The sequence below is a fragment of the Ammospiza caudacuta genome, chromosome 7 (assembly GCF_027887145.1).
Source record: "Ammospiza caudacuta isolate bAmmCau1 chromosome 7, bAmmCau1.pri, whole genome shotgun sequence".
Taxonomy (NCBI): Eukaryota; Metazoa; Chordata; class Aves; order Passeriformes; family Passerellidae; genus Ammospiza; species Ammospiza caudacuta.
In genome coordinates this window covers 21035496-21059039 of record NC_080599.1, presented here as the reverse complement: position 1 = coordinate 21059039, position 23544 = coordinate 21035496, and the positions used below count along the sequence as shown (strand labels likewise).

Sequence of the window (23544 nt, the reverse complement as noted above, 5' to 3'; positions counted from 1 at the left end):
GATTTTCCAGCATCAGTCTCATTACTTGGTTATGACAATGGGAAGATGCCATCAGCTCACATCCCAGGCAGCACATTAAGAACTCAATGTTAGAACTTATAAAGTAAGTTTTTTGACCAATCACACAAAGCAAATCACACATTTTGACAAATCACACATTCACAGTGGTTCTATCCAACCACTATAAGCACAGGTACCTTTGGTTAAACAATGCTTGCTTATTTTGAATACAATACCTGCTTATAAGCCTTAAAACACAATGAGCTCCATTATTAAGCTTATAACTTCCTAATATCTCCCCATATTTTCTGCAGTTTAGGGAGTTATTCTATCAAGTCTTAATACACAGACCATTGTTCTAGTTGTCCTTACTTTTCTACTTCCTATATATTTTTTCTGCTGACCAATTTCATGCTTAGCTCCAATCCCAGCTCTGCTGTCTCTGAGGCTGCCTTTTGCAGCTTTTCCAAAACCCTCTGATTTTATGGATTCCCACAACACCCAAACAAGATACAAATCCCTCCTGGCTGAGGACAGCCTCTGCAGAGCCACCCTTCACAAAAGGCTGCCGTACCCTCCACACCAGCCCTATTAATGACTGCCATAAACAGAATATTTTAATATTCCTCTCTCAACAATCCTCCTTGGCTCCCAGCAGCAGCTCGGCCCCAGTGTGCACATTACTCAGCACCTGGAGCCTTTTCAAGAGCCCACTGAGGATCTGAACAATCTGAGCAAACTGCCCGTGAAAAATGCCAGCACGGTGGGGTTGAGGTGTTTTTTTTTTTTTTTAAATTTAATTTTTTTTTTGTTTTAAATATTAAAGGGACAGTTTAGTTAATATTCCAATAATATCTACGTAAAGTTTTCCGGTTCTTTTAAGTCTCCTCACAGAATTTCCCTTTAAAAAACACTATTTAAGACAGGGAAAATACTTTCCAGATTACAGTCAAAAAATAAAAACCAACATACTATAAGTAATGTCATAGTTAAATAGTGCTGTGATCTAAAGCAAAGCTTTGCAGATTACTCATTTAACTCTAACGACTTAATTAATAACTGCACCATAATCACAGTTGGAAATTAGTAGTAAAGACAGTCAGGGGAAGCAAAATAAATGTAATATGTGTGATATAATTTTGAGCAAGTCTAATGCTTGCTAGGAGCTGTGATTTCATGACTCACTGTACACATTTTAGCATATGTGTGGAAAGAAATACTATGCTCAAAAAAAAAAAAAAAAAGCCCCGAAGCAGTGGCTTCCCACAGTTTTTGGTTTGTGGAGCACTTTTTTTAAAAGGAAAAGCGGACATGGAGATGGAAAGCACAAGATAACCAGCAGGTTCCTTTCCTCACATTCTTTTTATGGACTCTGCCAAAACTTGCATATTTTCCCAGTGCCTGCAGCTCAAAGGGTGCAGTGAGTGGTGTTGGTTGGACCCTTCCAGCATGAAGGAAACCAAGGTCAGTCCTGGAGCAATCAATCCCTTCTGACCCATCACCTGTATGAAAATCCAGAGGGGAACAAGCTACAGACACAAGCACAGCCTGTACTGTAATTGTTGGGGGGGTTGTCAATTTAATACAAGATATTTACAGAGATTTACACAGACATTTGTAGGAGCAGGAAATATATTCTGAGCCAAGCTGAACAACTCTATGTCTTGGGATGAAGCAGGTGCTCTGAAGCCTGAAAACTGAATGTAACCCTAAATTTTGACAAATAAAGGACATCAGCAGCCATCCTCTGCTTTCTGGAGTGACACTGGGCCAGGCATCACTGCAGAGCCAACATCCCCAGTGGTGAAAGGAGCAGCTCTGAGGCTGCTAGAGCAGTGCCATGGACATTTGTTTCCCACAGCACATCTCAGTTGTGAAGGCAGAGGGTGGATTTGTGAGGTCTGCAGGCACAGGAATGGCAGAATGAAGAGATCTTCAGTGGTCCCAAGCAGAAACAAGGAGGTTTCCAAATGTACAGTGCAACCCTTGGCAGGCTCAGCCAGAGTGATGCAGGATCTGGAACAGCCCCTTTGTGCTGAGCACTGGTGCTGTGCCTTTCCCTGCTTTGTGTGGGTTAGTTCAGCAAAAAGCACCTACAAGATGCTCCAGAGACCTTTGAGGAGTGCCACCTTTCCTTAAATAAGAGTCATTTGGTACAACAGTGTCCAAATATCCAAGTAGGAGACAATAGGTGCCCTTTTAAAGGAAAACTTTTTCCAGTCTAAGAGACAAATAGTGTTTACATGACATTAACCAACCTGTTAGTTAACATCCAAACAAAACCTTAATCTCCAGTAATTACACTCAATACTTCCTTGATATTTCCTGTAAAGAGCAAGCTAAACACAGCCACTTAACCTTTTCCTAATTCAAAAAGCAGTATTTTCACTAAAGAAACAGCTTACTTATACTATAGCTTATGATGTACACAAAACAATTACAGCTGGTTTCTCCTACCCAAAAGCATATGTTATTTTTAATTAACACACTCTGCATCTTAAACCAGCTTTTGCTCTGCCATGTGAAGCAGCAGGGTACACAGACCCTTCCTGTGTTTGAATACTTTCAAGTAAATGTTTGCAGCTCCACACTTAAACATCAATATATTACATATTCCACAGTAAGATAAACTTGCAATTTCTACTCAAGTTCCTGAAATTCTTAAGAGCCTCTAACACAGCAAGCTGAGTGTCTTGCAACAGCTTCAATTACTTGGAAAAATCAGATTTTTTTGTAATTAGAGGTTGAGTCCTTCCCAATTTAAAGCAGTCAAGCTGCCTGCCCAGCCTGGTGGGTTGCTGGCAGAAATTTCAGGAGCAGGAGTTTAAGGAGCAGAGCAAGTAAGAGAGCAGCAGAACAAGTCCAAGCTCCCCTCTGGAACGTCCACCAAGTGCCACAAGCAGAGCAGTCAGTCCCTGCTCCTCCCACTCTCACTCACCACCTCACTTGGCTATCCCAAAAAAAGGACTTTCCATGTTTCTGGGCACTCCAGGGAAACACTGAGATCCAGGAAGGCTCTCTCCTGCTCAGGAAGCCACCTGGGCAGCAGGAATCATCACAGAACCACAGAATGGTTCAAATAGGAGAGTGTCACAGACATCTTTTATGGAAAATCCTTTCCTTAGGATTTTTCCTCCTGAGAAGCTGGAGGCCTCAGGAGCAAAATGCAAACAATGGTTATCTGCTGCTGTGGAATGCAACAGGTGCATCTGTGATTGGTCTCATGCGGCTGTTTGTAATTAATGGCCAACCACAGTCAGCTGGCTTGGACATGGAGTCTGAGCCACAAACCTTTGTTATCATTCTTAGCTAAGCCTTCTGATGAAATCCTTTTCTTCTATTCTTTTAGTATAGTTTTAATGTAATATATATAATAAAATAATAAATCAAGCCTTCTGAAACATGGAGTCAGATCCTCATCTCTTCCCTCGTCCTGGGACCCCTGTGAACACGGTCACAGGAAAGCACCTCAAAGGTCACCTTGTTCCAACCCCAACTAAAACTGGGCAGAGAAAACAGATCTTGCCCTCCTGGTCCTCCTCACCTCACCTTGCAATTTTCTATTTATTTTTCCTCCCCCTCCAAACCTCCTGTTCCCCCAGAGGCTCTGCTCCCTGCCCAAGCTCCTGAACTGCCCATGGCACCCTCCTGCTTGGTTCAACACCTCTCCTCTGCCCCAAGCCCACCCTGCAGCTTTCCCAGCTCCCAGTTTGGCCATGTCAGCACTACCAAAAGCATCTTGTACCAATTTGTTTTAGAGTTTTCAGTACAGAAATGAACCTCACAGGGAAGTTTGGATGGCTGGTGGAGTCACTTCTCATGTCACTGCTCTTTCCTGCTTCCAGCCTCACACAGCTATTTCACAAAAAAGAGCTTTTCAGTGCTTTTGTCATTCATGTTTTTGTGGCTGAGGAGCAGCAGCATTGCTGCTAAAACCTGCAACAAATGAAAAGTGCACTTGGCATTCACACACCTTCCTTGCCTTGCCAGAAACTGCCACCTCAAGGCAGAAATGACAGAGGGCACCTCTGGTTGCATCTCAGTGGTTTCAGCTTCTGGTCTGAAATTTTAACAAATTCAACCTTACCATCTCAGTTTTAGCCAAGATCACTGGAAATATCAGTATTTAACCATTTTCTGTCAACTCAGCCACAGAAGCAACAGCCTTCAGCAGAGGATCTGCAGCAACTGACACCAGATCTGGTGACACTGAGATGCTTTCTCAGCCAGGAGAGCAATTGCTCAAGTGAAGTTTTAAGATCCCAGAGCTCAGCTGCATCCCGTGCTTCCAATCCCACAGCCATGGGACCACAGAAGAAGTGATTCAGGTGCTGTGGGACTGCAGGCAAACAGCAGAACCTGTTACTTCTGGACAATGATTACAGGGATAACAAAAAGCAACAAATTCCCTGCTGCACACAAAGTTACACAGTAAAGTGTTTTGTCTCACTCTGTGACATCTTGTCATCACTGTATGCCAGTAGTTTGAGATTATATATATATATATAAATATAATTTTATATTTTATATAAATACATAAATATGTACAAATATATAAAATATTTATATAAAATAAATTAATATATAACTTTAAATATAAATATAATATATATATATATAAATTTACTTGCTCTTTTTTTTCAATTGCTTCTGGTGTATCTGGCTAGCATGCAGTGTCTACATCCACCTGCAAGCCAGGAATCGTGATGCTGGGATGCCTCACTTTGCTGCAGCAGCACACTCAGCAAGGCAGAGTTACACCTCTAATTATTCTTTTTTTCTCAATACATCCCAAACAGTAATATTCTGTAATATTTCTGTAATCAGTGCAAGATAGTGAAAATTAATTCAGCGATATATTCAAAAGAAAAATATTTCCATATATTAATATTTAACCAAAATCGCTAACGGTGACCCCCTCCCAATTTCTAGGTTGGAATTCTCAAAACCCACTACTGTTACATCCAAGTAGCTGCAAGGGAATATGTTATGCTACTCACAGCACACTAACACCAGAGTGCATCAACACTGCTGGATCTGAGCTGCAAAAATGAGGACTAGCATCTCTACAAGCCAAAGTTAGCCCTTGGAGGGCTGGTATGATTGCATATTTAACATACTGTATATTTTCAGCAACAACAGGCAGCTTAAAAGGAGGGAGAGAGAAGAGGCATAACCCTTGCCATGACAATTCTCTCCTTTGAAGAAGATTAGGGGCATAGAAATGTGGGCAACCCCTGTACAGGATTTCAGTGCAGCCTTCAATCCATGACTGCATTGCTGGTTTGCTTCCTAAACTTCAGCCTGTCTGAAATACAGACTTGCAGCTTGGCACTGTTGTATTTCAATCAATCGCTTGGTTGAGGATCAGAATGTCATAAATAAAAGGAGCTGAGACCATAAATTTCTGCAGGGATGTAAAATCAAAGAGAACAATCCAACACGCTCCCAGGGGGTAGGAGGCTGACACATATTCCAGTTGTTTATATTTCTACTATGAGATGCTTGTTCATTTTAACTTCTTCCCTTCTGCACAGCTTGCCAGAGCTTGCCACAATTCCAAACAACAGCGTGGGTCTGGCATTTTGTTTTGTGCTCTACAATAAAAGGCTAAAAAAAAGGAGATAAAAAAACCCTGTCATTGGTCAAACTTGTCCACAAACAGAATCCCAGCCCCACCAGCACAGCACCCCAATGCCTGGCTGGTGAGTTACTTGCAAAGACAGGGACAGAAAAGCAACAAATTACCTAAGGACAGCTTTTGTGGGTAGGATCTGTGCCAGGGACTTAAAGCACCAGCACACACTCCTCATGAGGAGATGCAGCAGAACAACACTACCCAGCTTTATTGTGGAAGAATGGGGGAATTTAGTTCATGTTTATAGGGTGGGATTTTAGTTTCTGACACAACAGGAACTACAAAGCATCCCCTTGCTAATAAGAAAAATTGGTTCTGAAAGCACGCTCCAAAAGCAAAGCACTTAAAATCTAATTTTGCAGATAATAAACTGCCTTTTTTCCAACGTGGATAGAATAAGGTGGGTCACCTCACCTCTAGTTTCACAAGTAGGAGTGAAGTGTACACAGACTGCAAGGTTTTGTGAGCCATGCACAGTAAATAACTGCAATCTCCACCAAGCCCACTTGCATGCTAGAGACTGTCCCTCATACAGCTGGCAAAAGGCAGCATGGCAGAAGAATCCCTCTGTGTGTTAACATCTAAACCTTCTCAGGATATAAAATCCTCAAAAACTATTACGTACCCCAGTGTAGTTCACAAAAAAACAACTCAGCACATTGTCTAAAATCAGAAGACACTGTAGTCTCACACACCCCAAAGCCAGGAGCCTGGGGTGGATCCATTTTCTGGTTTTAATCTTAATTTCTGGCACTTTGTTTTCTGCTAAAAGAATAATAATAATAATAAAAAAATTACAGGCTTGATGGTTTGGCTTTCTTTTGTTTTCAAAGGGGAAGAGCTTGATTAGAGTTTACAAATTGTTTCAGTGATATGCTTCTTCCAATGTGGTCACCACTGAAATAAGAGCTTTCAAAAAAAAATGTGGAGCAAACAGTGATCTTTGTTTTCCATATTTTGTTAGAAATTATTGTTGGTGTTATTAACAACATTTGGATAAATAAAAAAACCCAAACAAAAAGTCAGCTATGAAATTCCCTAAGGATCAAGTGCCACAGCAGGATCCATACAAAGAAATGTGCAAAGCCCCTGCAGCACTGTTGCACAGCTCCCCTTCCCAGTGTGCTGCATTAGCACAGGACAGCAAGCATTAGGGAGCACAGCCATAATTTGATTAGTGCCCACTTTACACGCTGCAATTAAATTGCTTTTATACTACAAATGAAATAAAGTCGCTATTTTTCAAAGTTTTTGACCTGGCAGCACAGCAAGCCATAAATTGAGCTATTTCCCCAAACAAAGCAGGTGTCTGGGCTCACTGCTGCTGGTGACAGGCAGGGAGAGACCCAAACAGGTCCCTTCCCATCCCCCTGGTAATCCTGCCCACAGCACTCTGCTGCTCTTTCCCAAGCACAAACAGGGGCTGCTGGGCCAGATTATCAAGGAAGACATCTGTCTGACTGATAGACAAAACAGGAAAACACCATGGGTGCACTCATTTTGTTTACAGACTACAGTTTTTCTAATGCATTTCCTAATTTCCAGAAGAAATTCCCCTGGCCTGCAGAACTAACCAAGAAGTCCAGAGATTTCAGCCTGAAACTGCATTTACCATTAATGTAATTCCTAAAAGTTGACCAGACATAGAACTTATAAACTGCAAAAGATCAAAGCTTCTTGTTCCATATATCAACAGGGCAAACTTGAACAATGAATCCAAATTTAAGAAAAAATCACGTTTTGAATTTTACCAAATTTTTTTTTAATGTCATTGGAAACAGAGTTTGTATTTGAGTCATTATAGAAATTTTTCAATTCTCTTGGAGATCTTACACTACAGAGAATCCAAGCTGCCTTGGAGAGCTTACTTAAATACAAGAGGCTCATCAATTTAAATCAATTATTAAAATAATTCAGTTAACACCTGGTGCAACCTGCCAAAAGCACACACAGACCTCAGCTCTTCTGCAAATCAGGGAATTGTTTCTCCTGCTTTTCACTGTATGCCTGAACTGCAAATTCTCTTTCTCACATTTTAGTTTCAACTTGCTTATTGCATATAAATGTGACAGAAAAAGGTTATTTCACCAGAAGGGATGGAGCCCAGCCCTGGCCACAGGGTACCTTATCACCACCTTATCAAATATTGCCCCCTGCAGTACCTCCTTCAAAAACACCCAATGGACAAATCCATTTGTTTTAGTCCCAAAAGATTTCCAGCTTACTGGACTGCTCTGAGCCTGCAGCAATTGTGCATTTGTATTTTATTCACTCTGAAGTTTGTTTTCTGTTTCATGAGCCTTTTTGTCCCCCAAGGGTTCTCTCTTGGTATGATCTGGTGCTCCCACACCAACCCAGCAAAGGAGAGATTTTACTCCCATTTGGGCCAGACTACAGAGAATTAAATCCTCCCCTGCTCAAACAAGGCACAGAATAGTACTTTAGAAAAGCACAGGCAACTTCCTCCCCTGTAAACATCAGAAGTGGGACTTCACACCTTTAAGAGCCTAAAAAGGTGTTTGGTGAATGCCTGTTTTCTTTGAGGTAGAGCTCTTTTTCCCTTCGAAAGATGTCTCTGCTCTTCAGATTCCTGATCTCCAACTTTCCTCATTACACAGCAGAAATTTTACTAACTGCATTATTGGTGAAGCTGAGTCAAATAAGTTAAAATGCCAACTTTTCAAGCTTTGATATATAAATAGAAAATCTTTAAGTCCTCCTGTGAGTTTCAACACTCAAAGCAAATAGGAAGAGAGGCATGTGAGTGTTTGGGAAAGGATGCCACTGAAGTTAGTAGTGACAAGCTGTTCAGATTTGAACTGGTAAATATGTAATATACGAAATAGGAAAAGGAAATATTTCGAACCGAGCGATGCCAAAATTGCAATCAGCAAATGGAAGGCTAAATGTGCTGAGCAAATCTGGATGCTTTTTTTATTATTTATTTTTATTGTTTGAGTTGTGCCATATAACCATCTCGTTACAAGGATGGATCAATAACAGCTCCTGGCCACCCCTGCAGTGTGGCGTCACACCTCCACCCACAGCCCTGTGACAGGGTTTCAGTGGAAGGGACTGTTCCGTGCTACTAAGAAAGGAAGTGCTGGCCTGCTTCTGTTTCTTTGGGCTTGAAAAACTTGAAGCCCAAAGGAAATTTGTGATACCCACAAGAGAGATGAGAATTTGGCAATGTCTGGGAGACTGCAAACAGCCACTAGGACTCAAATCTGCAAGTGCTGAAGCGCCCGATTATGCAGCGATGTACATGAGAACAAAGTGACTGCATGAAGGTGACACCCATCTTCTGAAGGTGACACTCCCCAAATCCCTGAGCCCTCTGCTGAGGCTGCAGAACAGAACCATGGCAGTGGTGTGAGAAATAGTCACTCACTTTTCATAGTTTAGGAAGGTTTGTTAAACCTTATCAAAAATACAGCAGAAGACTGATTAAACAAAAAAGGTTATGGCGCTGGGAGCAAAAGATTTTTCCCACCATGTGCTCAGCCCCTTCACAATTGAGGTTTTCCCTTTTTAAGCCTTTAACCCTTCCCAAAGTTCTGTCCACCAACCCCTTATTTGCTGTCCAGTGGTGGAGATCTCTTCCTTAAATCCTCTTTAGAGGTCAGATGTCACCACAGTGACAAGCCAGTCCTCCCAGATGTCCCAACTCCAGCTGTCCCCTGATAACAACACAATATATAAATCTATAAAACTTTTCTTAACCTGTAGACATGATATTTGTCCATTAATTGTGAGAGTCAATCATCGCATCACTCATCCATCAGAGTGGGAACGCAGAGCCAGAGGGACACGCACACGGTGGCTGGCAGGGAGGGCAGGTGAGTGTCACCACCACCTCACACCAGCCAAAGCCACCAAAAGCAATTGTCATTTGCTGCCAGTAAAGCAGGAGGAGGACAGGTGAACATAGGAGAAGAGAAGCAGCCAGGACTCATCTTCCTTTGTAAAAGACCCGAAGCAGTGGGAGGTGTTGACGGCATGAAATGTTTCTGTTTCAGGCTGGAGAATGCAAAAGAATGGCTTCATAAATTATTCTCTGTTCTGGTCTGGAGGAAGAGTGAATAGACTTGAAGGACAGGTGATGTCTCTGAAATATGCAAATAGAGCTGAGCTGGTCCAAGCAATTACCTTTCCAGTGCCTGGAACTTCAGACTGGAAGGAATGACTCACGAGAAACAAAAGATGTGCTCAAAGGTAGAAGATGATGAAGGAAGACTGCATCAAGAGAATGGAGACAGCATGGAAAAGAATATTCCTGACCTCCTACTAACAGCTGTTCTTGGGAAAAGGAGCAAAACAACCCACAACACATAGTAAGACCTGGCTGAAGGTCTTATTCAGCCTTTCAGAAGGGCTGAATTGCAGAACATCCTGAAAAGCAATTGTGATTGTTCTAGACCAACACAGCCATGAAATTCCCGTGGCTTCATGGATGTAAAGACAATGGACCTCACCTCAAATATCCTTGGGGTTACCAGTTAATGTAAAAGATTTTCCAGCAAATAAAATTGCTGAAAATAAGTACAGTATAATCATTTTTTCCCAGGTTTTAGACAAAGCTCTGAAAGAAAAGATTAGGCAGGACTATGAGACAACCTGCAGGCAGCAAGGGTGAAAAAGAAACTAAAGCACATTGGAAGTAGCCAAGCAGGTACAGTAAAAAATGGCACACAAACTTCAGAGAGCAGAGAACAGCTCTGCTGCTGCCTCTGCACGTTCAGCTGTCTCCTAATGAGGTGTGGGTACTCCAAAGTTAGTGCAGGAATAGGAAGCAGCAGGTGAGGTTTGTGCTGCTGTTAGAGTTCTCATTGCTTCTGGACACAAATTCAGGGCAATCCTCCCTGAATCAGAACCCTTCTACTTCAAGTTTTTTCCCATCCAAAACAAAGATACTAATTTAAAGCAGGTAAATCTGATGCTGGAAGTGTACTAATTGAAGAACCTTCAATATGAAAGAATGAATCAATGGAGACACAAGAAAAAGGAATGAAGAAGTGGATCTATTTGGACTGCACAAGAAATACTGCATTTAGTTCCATTCTATTTGTTAACAAAAACATTGACAGCCTGAAGGCTGCAGAACAGCAGCAAATCTGGAAAAATGAACCTATGAAAAAAATAAGTGGTTTTAAGCTTAAAATTTTACTGAAGGATCAAGTTAATAAAGCCCTTTTGCAAATATATGAAACAGGAGACTGAGGAGGATTTAAAATAACACAAAAGAAGAATTTTAACAGAGGAGATGAAAGGTTGAATAAAAGTAAGTTGGGAACATGAAAAAAGCTTTTAAACAGCAAAATTCACAAGGATGCACAGCAAGAAATTGAACACTTTTGTACTGTAATTACTATTTGATTCATAATGATATGAAAGCCAAAGTTTTCAAATTTGTAATGTGCACTTTATACTGCTTTTAAACCAAGCATTTGGAGTATTTCATTCAGAATCTGTGGTACATAAGAAAAATCTGAAGGAACCCAGCAGATGAGCATGCAAAGGAGACACTGTGACAGTGATGAAGCACCTTGCAATGTACCCACAGCTCTTTTCTATAAATCCAATTTGAAATTTGAAGACTAAAGTAGCTATTTTATTCCCATCCCCTGACACATACATCTCCATCATTTTAAAGAACAGAGCTCCCTCTCGTGGCTCCACAACGCGGATTTTGTGGGGAGAAGGAAAAATGGGAGAGCAGCACCAGATGCATCAGAGAGGATTCCTGAGAGCATTTTGGTCCTATAAAAGTGGAATTAAAAGGATAATGTAATAAGAAGGACAGGTGGATCCTTGTGAAGAAAGCAAAGCCAACTTTATTTCAATGCTGACTTTTAAGTTACATTTTCTGCTAAGGCAACCTTTGTACCTTAGGGGAAGAGGGGAGGAACAGTGCTGCCAATCTTTCTGTGTTTGCTCTATGGGTTCTTTAGAATATTTGTTCTGTAAAAAACATATTACTCCTCTTTCCTGGCTGACAGTTTTGTAACCTGAAGCTCACAGCTCTGACAGTATTTCTCTGAGGCAAGGAAGTGAAGGGAACACCCGAAAAGCTCAATCTGTCATCACACTGAACAGTTTGTTCAGGAAAGCATTGAGTATTTTGTTTAATAGTAATTAAAAAATGGAAAAAAAAAATCAATGTGTTTCACTTGACACTTACTTCATTCAGGATTATACATAGATTTTTACAAATTACTTTATTTCTCTGTGAGAATTTTAGCCTGGACAACAATTTACCCAGCAAGAGCCAACTTTGGTTAACTGCACAGCATATAAAACTGTTTTCTCCAAGGGCATTAAAAAGGATTTTTTCCAAATGACAGCCTTTCTTTGCTGCAAAAACACTATGAATGGCATGGAACAGGAACCAGTGAAGAAAAAAAAATAACCTTAAACCTCATGAACAGCATCAGAAGACAACTCAAAATCAAATTCTTGGTTCACAGCATTGTACCCACACAAGATTTTGCTTCCAAAGCACAGGAGTATAGAAGAACAAATTTCCTACCATAAGAAGAAATCACCATGCCTTCAGCATTTTACTATTAGTGAAATATCTCACTCTATTTCCAAAGGCTATACTTTTTCTAAAGAGCAATGCTCTTTAAAAATTGTATAAAAGTCAGTCTATAAACAGGAGATATCCTTAAGGATTCAATCAAGTAATAAACCTGGTAGATGAAAGACAAATTAATTAAAATGACAGTACAGTCTCCCTATAACACACAGATACAGACTTGTTATGTTGGAGTACCTAATCATAATCAGATTTGGTAATTTGCTGCATGGAAACAAAAAGGAAACATTTTTAGAATTGATCATTCAGTTCATGTCACTTTCATGGAGATTGCTTTCTATTGATCAACATTTAAAGAGTAGTTGAAAAGAGAAGGATGAGAAAAGGATAAAAAGTATCTTTACATGCTAAATACAGCATGAACCAATAAGAGCAAAATAAATTAAATCACTACAGCCAAACCAAGCCTGTGCATGAGCTGGCTGTAATGAAGATCATTATGAATGAGAGAGATGGTTCTTCTTGCTTCAGTCACAACAAAAGGAGAGTTTTAGAAAAAATTTAGACTTTAATCTGCTCAAAATGAAGTTTGCCATGCAGCAATTAAAGCCTGTGAGAAGCTGAACCATTGGCAGCTTCACAAAGAAAAATGCTGGTTGGTTTTGCGAGTGATAATTCCACGTTTCCTACCTGTGGATTCCAGCTGGGGTCGAGTTTTTTCACAGCAGCAATGTACTCCTGCATAGCTTGGTGAGGGCTGGTATCTCCCAGGGCTTTCCAAGCCTCCCTAGGAGCAACAGGAAAACATCAGTGAGCCCCTCAGAGACAGCACAGGGTGCTTTTATAGTGGCATCAGTGGAACACAGCAAACATTCATCAAAATCCTTTCAGGGCATGCAAAGCCATCTTTCATTCAGCTTGAAATGGTCAACTTTGCTCTGAGGCCATGAATGGCCACTGTCAGTGCAGCTCTGTTGTGAAAGGATCTTTCAGGGGATCCTGATCCAGGCTGGAACACAGTTTGTGTTCACAGAGCTGCAGCTGTTCTCACATTTTTGCTGTATTGCATGCCAGCTCTGGATGAAGACTGTAAATAAAGGATTGTGGTATTTCACATCTGTATCAGGCATAGCAGCAAACATTTCCCTATTCAACAAAGAATTTTAAAGCCATTTCAGGGCCAACTCCCCTAGGTCTGTAATTTGTCTACAGATGAGACAAGATGGAACAAAAAGTAGAGCCAGAATTGCTAGGAATGACAAGGATTTCTTCTTACCATTTCTGCTTTCCCTCAAAGTCAAAGAAGCCTGGCTTGGGGGTGTTACAGGCTCCAAGTTTCACCTAAAGAAAACAAATTTCCTTCAGTCAGAACAAAACAAAGGGGACTTGCACAAGGAAAATTCAGTGTTCTGATGGTTTCAGGGTAACCATGTCATAAGGCCATAAAAAGAAGGTTTTTTTGGGAAAAAACTTCATCACCCCCCTCTCACCCCTGCTTTAGCACCTCTGCATCCCTGGATTTTCTTTGCATGATGCACGGGAAGCAATTTTGTCGTGCAGCTCATTTCTTTTGCATGCATTACCCACAGGGATAACCAGTGAGTGATTTCTCACTAATGTTATGTTTATTACCCAGCCAAATGCCTCATCCTCCACCAGGATAAAGAAAAAATTCTGTTGATTAGGGTTTCCACAGAGATGATTATTCATTACTGCTGAAATTCACCTGCTTCTGCACAAAGCTGGAGTAAACAGACTTTGCTTAATTATTTTCAAGGTCCTCTGGAAGGCAAGGGGACAAACTTGGAGCAAAGGAATGCCAGGCAGCTCCTGAATTTGCTTCCAGGCACCTGGCTGCAGGAAGCACTGCATGAGAGAAGTCAAGGCCTGAGTGCCAGAGATGAGCCAATCTGTCAGAAGCAAGGCAGAAATTAAAATGTGTTTGTGTGGAGGTGAAATAAAAAAACAGAAAGAAAAAAGGGAATGAGACAGATCCCAGGGACAGATATATGGAAAAATTGTCATGGTCAGTGTAAAATGAACTTGGTGCCAGTGGGACTCAGGCAGTTTTCCATGTGTAAAATTTTTTTAACACATGGGTGAAAGGCTCAAAATCAAAGCTGAACCAGAAGAGAGCTCTTGGGAAGAAGCTCCCACAGCAAATGCCCCTAAGACAGGGCACAGCACAGATGGGGACCCCAGGGAGGGCACACAGATACACCCTGGAGCTGGGCAAAGGCTGCTAGAGAAACCTTTTGTTAGCCAAGCAAAGCCAAACTGCATCCAGCAAATGTTCTATGAAATATGCTCAAGTGTTCAGGCAGGTGAAGTGCTTAAATCAAGGAACAATTCTTCACCTTAACAGGGTGGGGATTTTATGCTGAGGATGGAAGCATTAATCAGGCTTTAAGGAGAGCATGCCTGTGCTGAGAGATATTTATTAGTTACACTATGTTTTCATTTAAAGCGTTAGAGGATATGAGTGACTGTAACTGAAATTAATTTTCTGTACATCTGACTGTCTCCCAATGAGCAATTCATCCAAATTAGAACATCTTAGCTGGCCTTTAAAACAACATCTTGCATTTCAGGGAGAAATAGGAGAAAAGGCTAGCAACAGTTAAGTTCTATAAATCAGTCACAATTCATGTTGTCTAAATGTTTTTTTCCTATGCTCTGAGGTGGATTGGACCACTTGTTTTAAAAAGCAAAACAAACCAGGGAATAAAATGTAAATTCATTATCTGTATGGAAAACGCCTGCTTGGCAATTCTTTAGTTCAATAGCCAACCTGCAGAAATTGGCCAAGATAGATAAAAAAAAAAAATCTGTTTTAATATTAATTTTCCACTGCCATCATCAAAACACAACAGCAGTTTCCTCTCTGGAGATTTGGCACTCAAAGGCTGTTCTAACATTGGGGAAGACTGTTAGTAACATTGATAGTAATACAAATCAAGGAACAGTAGCTAAATTCCATCCATCAAAAGGGGAAAAAAAGTGCACTTGTGCCCTGCTTGCTATTTTAAGGCACATTAAAAAGGCTTGCAGGGGTTTTGTTGGAAAGAATAAAACACAAGATTTTGGCTCCTCTCTTTTTGCTGCAAGACTCACAGTGCAGGAGAAACCAATGAGGAATTTAACATAAAAGAGGATCTGAGCCTGATAGCTGAGGAAGGGGAGTTAAACATGCCAATACTGACAAAAAAAGGCAAAATTTTGTGCAGGACTCTGTCCTCCTGCTACTTCCCTAGAGGACCTCAAAGGCTGTTTTGCTCCATAACCAGCATGAAGCCAAGAGCCTCTATTAGTATTTTAAATTAAGACTTTTTCATTCTGCGTCCAGAAAATAATTACTGAAGGTCTCCAGGGTGCTGACTGGTCACTTGATGCTCAGCTCTCCTCACTTACAGTTCATCAGCTGCATTAAAAGAACATGACAGGCAGAATGCATTAAAAACTTCCTGGCATTGCTTCTGCACGCAGAGCTGCCTGCAGGCACAACTCTCCTGAGGGGCACAAACGTGACCCAGGCAGCCCCAGACAGGCAGTGTCTGCAGCCATCTCCATCTGTGGCCAAAATAAATTTGGAAACCTTGGATGAGGCCTTCACCTGAGAGGTGAAGGTCAATGACATTCAGAAGAGGGAGAGACGCTCAGAGATGTGTTAATGCTGTTCACCATCCCCATACACCTTCAGCTGCTGCTCCACACTGTGAGAGACCTTGACATTCTCCTCACACCTTACTCCATGACTGGCCCTCCCTCCCTGGTGGTGGTTAAATGGCTCTTTGCTAATTTTTCTGCCAATATATTTATACAGCAGGTTGTTCCAGCCAAATATTCCTACCTGATGGTAAATCTTGTGAGGCGAATTGTATTTGCAGCCTCCCTACGGAGCAATAGCAGGAACAGAACCTCCATGGACAGCAGGACTGTACACAAGCCAAGTAAGCTAAATTGCTTTTTCAACACAGCAATTCCTGCCTGTTCCTGTCCACAGCTCTGTCCCAACCCATGGGAAAGCCCTGACTGAAAATGGGGTGTAAGGAAGGACAAGCAAACACCAACCAGAGAAGGAGGGGGCACGATGACCAAGGGATTGCATGTCCCAGAGAGAGTGACAACCAAGTCAGTGCCATGGCATAGCTGCATGAAACAGGGAGCTGCAGGCAGAAATTCCTGTGTTCAAGGCAGGCTTGTAGCATCACATCCTGTTGTCTTATATATCACAACAGTTCTATTATCATTATATGTTGTCTTATATATCAAGAGTTCTAGTATCATTTTAGTGCAAGGATTCCACATCACCAGAGTTTTGTACCTCCTTGATGTTTCTCACAGGCATCTCCTCCAAGCACTGACTGTTCCTGGTCCTTGCAGCAGCCATCTGACTCCGCTAACTCCAGTTCCCACCAATCCACTCTCTTATGCCACTGTTCTTATTGGCTACAGGTGTAGCCTGTTAAGATCAGGCCTGTTTCTAATCTTTAGTAATTGGTTCCAGCTGCAACTCGTTGGGGGCTAAGATTACATTCTACATTACCTTCGTTTGTCCACACTGTGTCCCCCTACAACATCCCACAATACTTGAAAGACATTGTGCAAAATTGGTGTTACATCCTTGAGCCCACACCGGGAGACTGTACTGCCCCCATTTTGCCATCAGCAGGGGATTTCCAGCTTGGAAATCAACATTTCCATGGACACATCCTCCTCCTGGCAGGGCAGTTTTCCCAGCCCAGTAACTTCCAGTGAGTTGTGGATCCCCTCCCCTATTTAAATCAGCACTGCTACACTGGTCTCCATTGCTGCACCTTCTGAACCTCAGATTTTTATACCCTCCCCATGATGGGCAAGTGCTCCTTTCACTTCACCACTACAGACACAAGGCCCAGAGCAGTGATTTGCCCAAAGCCACACAAAAAGTAGTGAGAGGGGAGAAAAACCAGTCCCAGCCCAGAGCCTTCTGGACTAGTCTGTTCCTCCTGTTGTGGGGCAGAGTCATAAACTCAGCAACATCTTCTAAAAACCTCACTGGAGACGACAACTAAGCAATTCCCTTATTTTCAGGTCTCTGACACATAAACAAAATCAGAGAGAAAAGTAATAAAATCGTGAAATGGCCTCCAATAAAAGGTAATAAAATTGCAGGAAAATGCCTATATACCCAAACAGTTTGAAATAAATTACATACAGTATTTTAACAGAGAGCTCAGCTGTTACTGTCACCTCTTTTATGACGATGCTGTATCTTAAATCAAAGCCTTCAGTGACACAAAACACTAAACTGGGAAAAGACAAGGATGCCAAATCAAGGACAGTGGACAGATCTGAGTCAGCACCTTTTGTGTGCCAGCAATTCCACCATCCACGGGGGGTAATATATTAGCAGCTCGTTATGCATCCTGATATGGCTGCTGTAATTAAACACAGAAAACTTGCATTAAACGCCCTCATTTTGATTTAAAGCACAAAATGCTGCAAAACTTAAAGTTAGCAGGGCATCACCCTGCAGTGGCTGTGCTAGCAAACCTCTCCCATCTCCAGTGCCAGCACTCTGTAACAGGGAGGGCACAGAAATCCAGGGGCCAAGCACAGCCTGAAAGCAAGGAGCACAAAGGAAGCTCCTGGCACATCCTGGCTGGCCAGGGACACAGGAGGAGGACACAGAAGTGCCCTGTTCTTGTCAGTGGAAAGCAACTGGAAATCTGTGCTGACAAAGTGCTGACAGCTTTTCCTGACTTGTATCAAAACTCTTGTGAAACAGCTTCTGATTTTGCAATTTTTAATATTAAACTCCTTATTGGTCTTAGAGAGCTAACACCAGGAAACCCTGTGTAGTCTGAGGACATTCATGAGCTGACAAGCAAGCAACCCCTTCCCATTTCCACCCAGGACAGTCTCAAAGCATTTGAAACAGAGCAAAAAATAAAGATATTATTTGCAACAAGCATCCTGAGAATACAGACAAAAAATTATAGAAAAGACCCCTTTTTCCTCTCATCCTGGGCATTGTAAAATTCTCCTTGTATTTTTTTGAAAGAGAAACCTGCAGTCCTGTTTAAGCACTAAGCACAGTCTGAAAACAAAACGTCACATGACCAGGCTGCTTTTAACATAATTACTGGTTCACAAACCACAGCCTGGGAGCTGCCAGCTTAGGGGATAATTAAATATTGCACTAAAAAATTGAGAGCACTTGCACATGGCAGTAGTAGGGCACAGGTAATCCATGTGGGAGGAACATGGATGGAAGATGTGCACACCCAATTCTGTCTGTGCATCCACATGAGTGGGATTCAGTTCTCAGGCTGAGGCTGCACCTCTTGCCACACACCTGAGCCACAGAATCACAGAGTGGTTTGGGTTGGAGGATCACCCAGTTCCAACCCCCTGGCATGGACAGGGACACCTTCCACCACAACAGGCTGCTCAGAGCTCCATCCAGCCTGTATTTACAGTTTTATTCTTTCATATTCTGCGTGTAACAGCAGTTTTGTGTCTCTCAGAGTTAAGTGATTGTTACACTCCTTTGCAACTGCTGCTTTGTTTGGTTGGTTTTATGTAACTTGTGCCACAGGAGCAGGAAGAAGCTACATTGTGTATTCCAACAGGATGCACCCCACGGCTTGCTCAGTTCACACAGCCTGAAGGGGAAATGGGGGCTGTGTGCAAGGTTACCCCCAGAACCAAGCAGCTCACCAATTTCAACCACCCTGGGCTCTGCCAAAGCCAAACCACAGGATCATTAACTGGGGAAAAGACCTCCACAATCATTCAGTCCAACCTCTGGCCAAACACCACCATTCCCACTAAACCACACGGCAAAGTGCTGCTTCTGCTTAGATTTTGAAGATTTCCAGGGATGCTCACTCCACCACTTCCCTGGGCAGGCCTTTCTTTGCCCATTCTTTCAGGAAAGAAGTTTTTCCTAATATCCAACCTGGACCTCTGCTGGCAGAACTTGAGTCTGGTTCCTGTTCAAAGGATGCAGCACCAGGGCCACCAGCACTGAGTGAGGGTGAGAGGTGAGGAATAAGCACCAGGGTGATGGATTCACAGAATATTTGGTTTGGAAAAGAGATCACAGAGTCCAACCTTAGGCTGACCACCAGCTTGACAACCAGACCATGGTGCCAAGGGCCACATCCAGTGATTTCTTGAACTCCTCCAAGAGCAGTGACTCCATCACCTTCGTGGGCAGCCCTGTCCAACACCTGACCACCCTTCCAGTGAGGAACTTTTCCTGATGTCCAGCCTGAACTGCACCTGGTCCAGCTCAAGGCCATCTCCTTTTGTCCTGCGACATGTTGCTCAGGAGCAGAACCTCCACCTGGCCACAACCTCCTCTCAGGGGTTGTAGAAAGCAACAAAGTTCCCCCTGAGCCTCCTTTACTACAGACTGAGCCCCTTCCCAGCTGCTCCTCACCAGACTGGCGCTCCAGCCCCTTCTCCAGCTCTGTTCCCTTCCCTGGACATGCTCCACCAGCTCAGTGTCCTTCCTGAACGGAGAAGTCCAAAACCGAGCCCAGGATTTGAGATGCAGCCTCACCCATGCCCCGCACAGGGTTCTCTCACTGCTCTGCTCCCGCTGGAACTGAAAATTTCTCTTCTCTGTGTTATTTACCACCGCTCACACCATGGCTGATACAGCCCTTGGCCTTCTCGGCGCTGTCCACCACCACCACCGCCAGCTCCTGTCCCGCTGGGGCACTCCCCAACCACTCTCCCCCCGAATTTCCCAAATTTCGGGGGCTCTGTCCCACCGGGCTCCATCCATCCCCGCCGCCGCTGTCCCGGAGGGAGACACCCCCGCTCCTCCATCACCCCGGCACGCAACTTTCCTCCTCGGCACCTCTGCCACATTTTGGGCCGCAGGCCCTCTGCCCATGGCCCCGGCGAGCCCCGGGCCGGCCCCTCGGGGCACCGCTCCGCTCTCTTCCCCCCGGCCCGGCCCGCTCAGCCGGTCCCGCCTCACCTGCTTGTAGCGGGCGTACAGATAGAGCAGCTGCTCCTTGCTGGCAGCGGGCAGCAGCGAGGGAAGCCGCTCGGCCGCCTGCTCGAAGAGCGCGGGCAGGTCCCGGTCCGGCAGCGCCGCGCCCGTGGCCGCCGCCTCGGAGCCCGAGCTGAGCTCGCCGCCGCTCCCGCCCGCCGCCGACAGCGGGGGCGACGCCATGGCGGCCCGCGCCCGCCCCGGTCCGCCCCGCAACGCGCTCCCCCGCCGCGCCTCGGTACGCGCGCCCGCGCCGCCGGCGGGAAACGCACGCCGAGCACGAGGGTTCCGGGCGGTCGCGGATCCGCGTGTCGGCGACACGACCGGGGAGTGACAGAATGGTTTAGACTGGGTAAAACCTCCGAGATCATCGAGTTCAAACGTTCCCCAGCAGCGCCAACATGTTCATCACTCAACCGGATCGCCAGGTGCCACATCCAACCGTTCTTTGAGGGCTTACAGGGATGGCGCCTGCCCTGGGCAGCCTGTCCCAAGGACTGACCACACTCTCCACATGAAAACTTTCCTATTACGAAATCTAAACAACCTCTGCCGTAACTTGAAGCCGTTTCCTCTCGTCCTGTCGCTTGTTACCGGGGAGAAGAGGCTGACACTGAGCTCATTCCACCTTCCTGTCACGGGGTTGAGATGTCCCCTGAGCATCTTCAGCTTGCTCAGCCGCTCCTCACCGGAATTTTGCTCCAGCCCCTTCCCCAGCTCTGTTCTCTTCTCTGGACTTGCTCCAGCCCCTCCTGGTCCTTCCTGAGATGAGGGGCCCAGAACTGGACACAGGATTCAGGGTGTAACCTCCCCCAGGTTAAGGGGGAGGCTCTCAAAGCCCATTCAGCCCCACTCCCCGCCATGGCCGGGGACACCTCCCGCTGCACCAGGGCGCTCCGAGCTCCATCAGCCTGGCCTTGGACACTTCCAGGGATGAACAGCTTCTCAGGGGAATCCTTCCCGCCCCTCAAACCCCCTTTGCGCCCCGCTGACACCCGCGTCCCCCCGGTCCCGCCCCGGGGCTGCCGCCGCCGTCCTCTTCCTCCTCCTCCTCTTCCTGCCGGGACCACTGGAGGGCGCTCGCGGGCCGCTCCGGGATGGTCCCGGTGAGCGCGGGGCGAGTGCTCGGGACACGGGGCCCGGTACCGGCCGGGATCCGCCCGGGACACGATGTCCGGGATCAGCCCGGATGAAGCCGGTACGCGATGTCCCGTGTGAGCCTGCTTTCCCCCGGGATGCGGTGCCCGGTTCCGGGGGTGACGCTTCCCTGCCCTGCCCCGGGGTCCCAGCCATCCCAAAGGCTATTTATATTTATATTATTTATTTTTATATTTATATTTATATTTATATTTATATTTATATTTATATTTATATTTATATTTATATTTATATTTTTTATATTTATATTTATATTTATCCCGGGATCTGCTTCGGGCGGAAAGTTTCGCTCTGCCGGGCACAGCTGCCGAGTCCCGTCTCCCTCCTTCCTCCAGCCCCGGCCGCGGCGAATGGAGCCCCGAGCGCCCCGAGTGCCCCTGGCCCGCTCCGTGCTGCGAGGGTCTCGGGTTTGGGGTGCCTGTGTCACCCCGAGGCGCTGGGTGGGGGTGAGGGTGAAGGTGCTCCCGCGCATGCCGTGGTATCTCCACGTGGGGTCTCCAGCCAGATCCGACTCACACAGAGGATAGAGAATATCCTGAATTGAAGGGACACACAAGGATCATGGAGTGCCCCTGCCGGCCCTGCACAGCCCCGGGAGTCACACACAGCGTGCCCGAGAGTGTTGCTCAGATGTTCCTTGAGCTCTGTCAGCCTTGATGCTATGGCCACGTCTCTGGGGAGCCTGTTCAGTGCCCAGCTACCCTCGGGGTGAAAAACCTTTCTCTAAAATCCATCCAAACCCTCCTCTGACAAAGCTCCGTGCCATTCCCTCCGGGCCTGTCACTGTGATGCTCCAACTTGCTGCCTTGGCTGTGCTGGGTCTTTTTCCACCTCTAAGAAAAGCCTCTGGCGCCAAGTGAGGCTGTGAAGAGGCTCAGTGGAAAATAAGCCAACCTTTTCCATTCAGCAGCCTGTGAGCAATGCCTGCACCCACTTTTCCATCCATTTAACAGAGGAAAATGCAGGAGCTGCAGGAAAAAAAGACATTCCATGAGCGGCAGGAATAGTCTGGCTCTTATGCTCTTGCTCTCTTAACAACCTCACTATATATAAAAAATAAATGTTGTATTATATTATATTATATTATATTATATTATATTATATTATATTATATTTTAATATAATATATATGCACATATCTAATATGTCTAATATATCTAGTATATATTATATATTGTATATTATATGTATTACTTTATATAATATATTATAATATTTAAATATAGATTATATATTATATACTATATATTGTATAATATATACTATATACTATATGTATTTATAATATACAATATCATAATTATATATTTAATATATAGAATAATATAATATAATATAATATAATTTATATTATATTATATTATATTATATTATATTATATTAAGTATAAATATAATAAATAGTACAAATATATATAATAAAACTATTTATCCTAAAATTTTTTTTTATTATTATAAAATTATAAGATATAAAATATTTAAAAAGTTAAAATATCATAAACAATAAAATTATTATTGAATATTATTATATTATGGCATAAATTTAATTTTTAAAAAAATTTTTAATTTTTTTTTTTTTTTTTTTTTTTTTTTTTTTTTTTTTTTTAGCTTTCGTGGTCCCACCGCTCCCCGTTCGGTTCTATCCAGCGGTTCCAGCCTGGCCCCGCCGGTGCTCGGGGGCATCCCAAGCTGGCTCCGGGGCATCCCGAGGTGGCTCCGGGGCATCCCGAGGTGGCTCCGGGACATCCCGAGGTGGCTCCGGGGCAGCCGGGCCGGCCTGGCAGCTCGGAACCCGCCTGGAGCAGCTGGGGAAGAGTGAAAAGCGCTCTCAGGAGCCAAAGCGGAGCGCACAGCCTCCGCAGCTCTCCGCAGCGTCTCCATGGTGAGAGAGGCCTCCCTGCCCCACCGGGTTCCTCCTCTAGAGCACTGACAGCTCCTACCAGCTCTCTTTCACGTCTTCCTTGCCTTTTTATTTTCTTCCTTTTTTTTTTTTAAGAGGGTCTGATGCTTCCTCCCAGCTCCTCTCTCCGGCAGGCGTGGGAGCAGGTTTGGTGCAAGGTGCCCGTGGAGAGCCTGGTGTGGAAGTGCTGATTTTGGGGATGCTGGGCTCAGAGTGCTACTGCTGCTCTGCTGGATGATGTGGATGTCACTGCTGGTTCCCAGCAGCCTGGGACAGAGCAGGATGGAGCCCAGCCCTTCTGATGGATGCAAACAT

The 23544-nt window shown here is 44.2% G+C and overlaps 1 protein-coding gene across 1 annotated transcript in view; it reads right to left on the bottom strand.

Annotated features, from left to right (window-relative positions):
• ACBD6 (acyl-CoA binding domain containing 6) overlaps positions 1 to 20369 on the bottom strand; it is an 84320-nt gene extending 63951 nt beyond the window's left edge. Inside the window, exons 1-3 of the mRNA XM_058808518.1 lie at positions 20158 to 20369; positions 13453 to 13517; positions 12867 to 12963 (exon numbers count right to left, since the gene is read on the bottom strand). Of these exons, the coding sequence (XP_058664501.1) occupies positions 12867 to 12963; positions 13453 to 13517; positions 20158 to 20355 (360 nt within the window). The 5' untranslated portion in view covers positions 20356 to 20369. The remainder of the gene's footprint in view (positions 1 to 12866; positions 12964 to 13452; positions 13518 to 20157) is intronic.
• Between the last annotated feature and the right edge of the window lie 3175 nt (positions 20370 to 23544).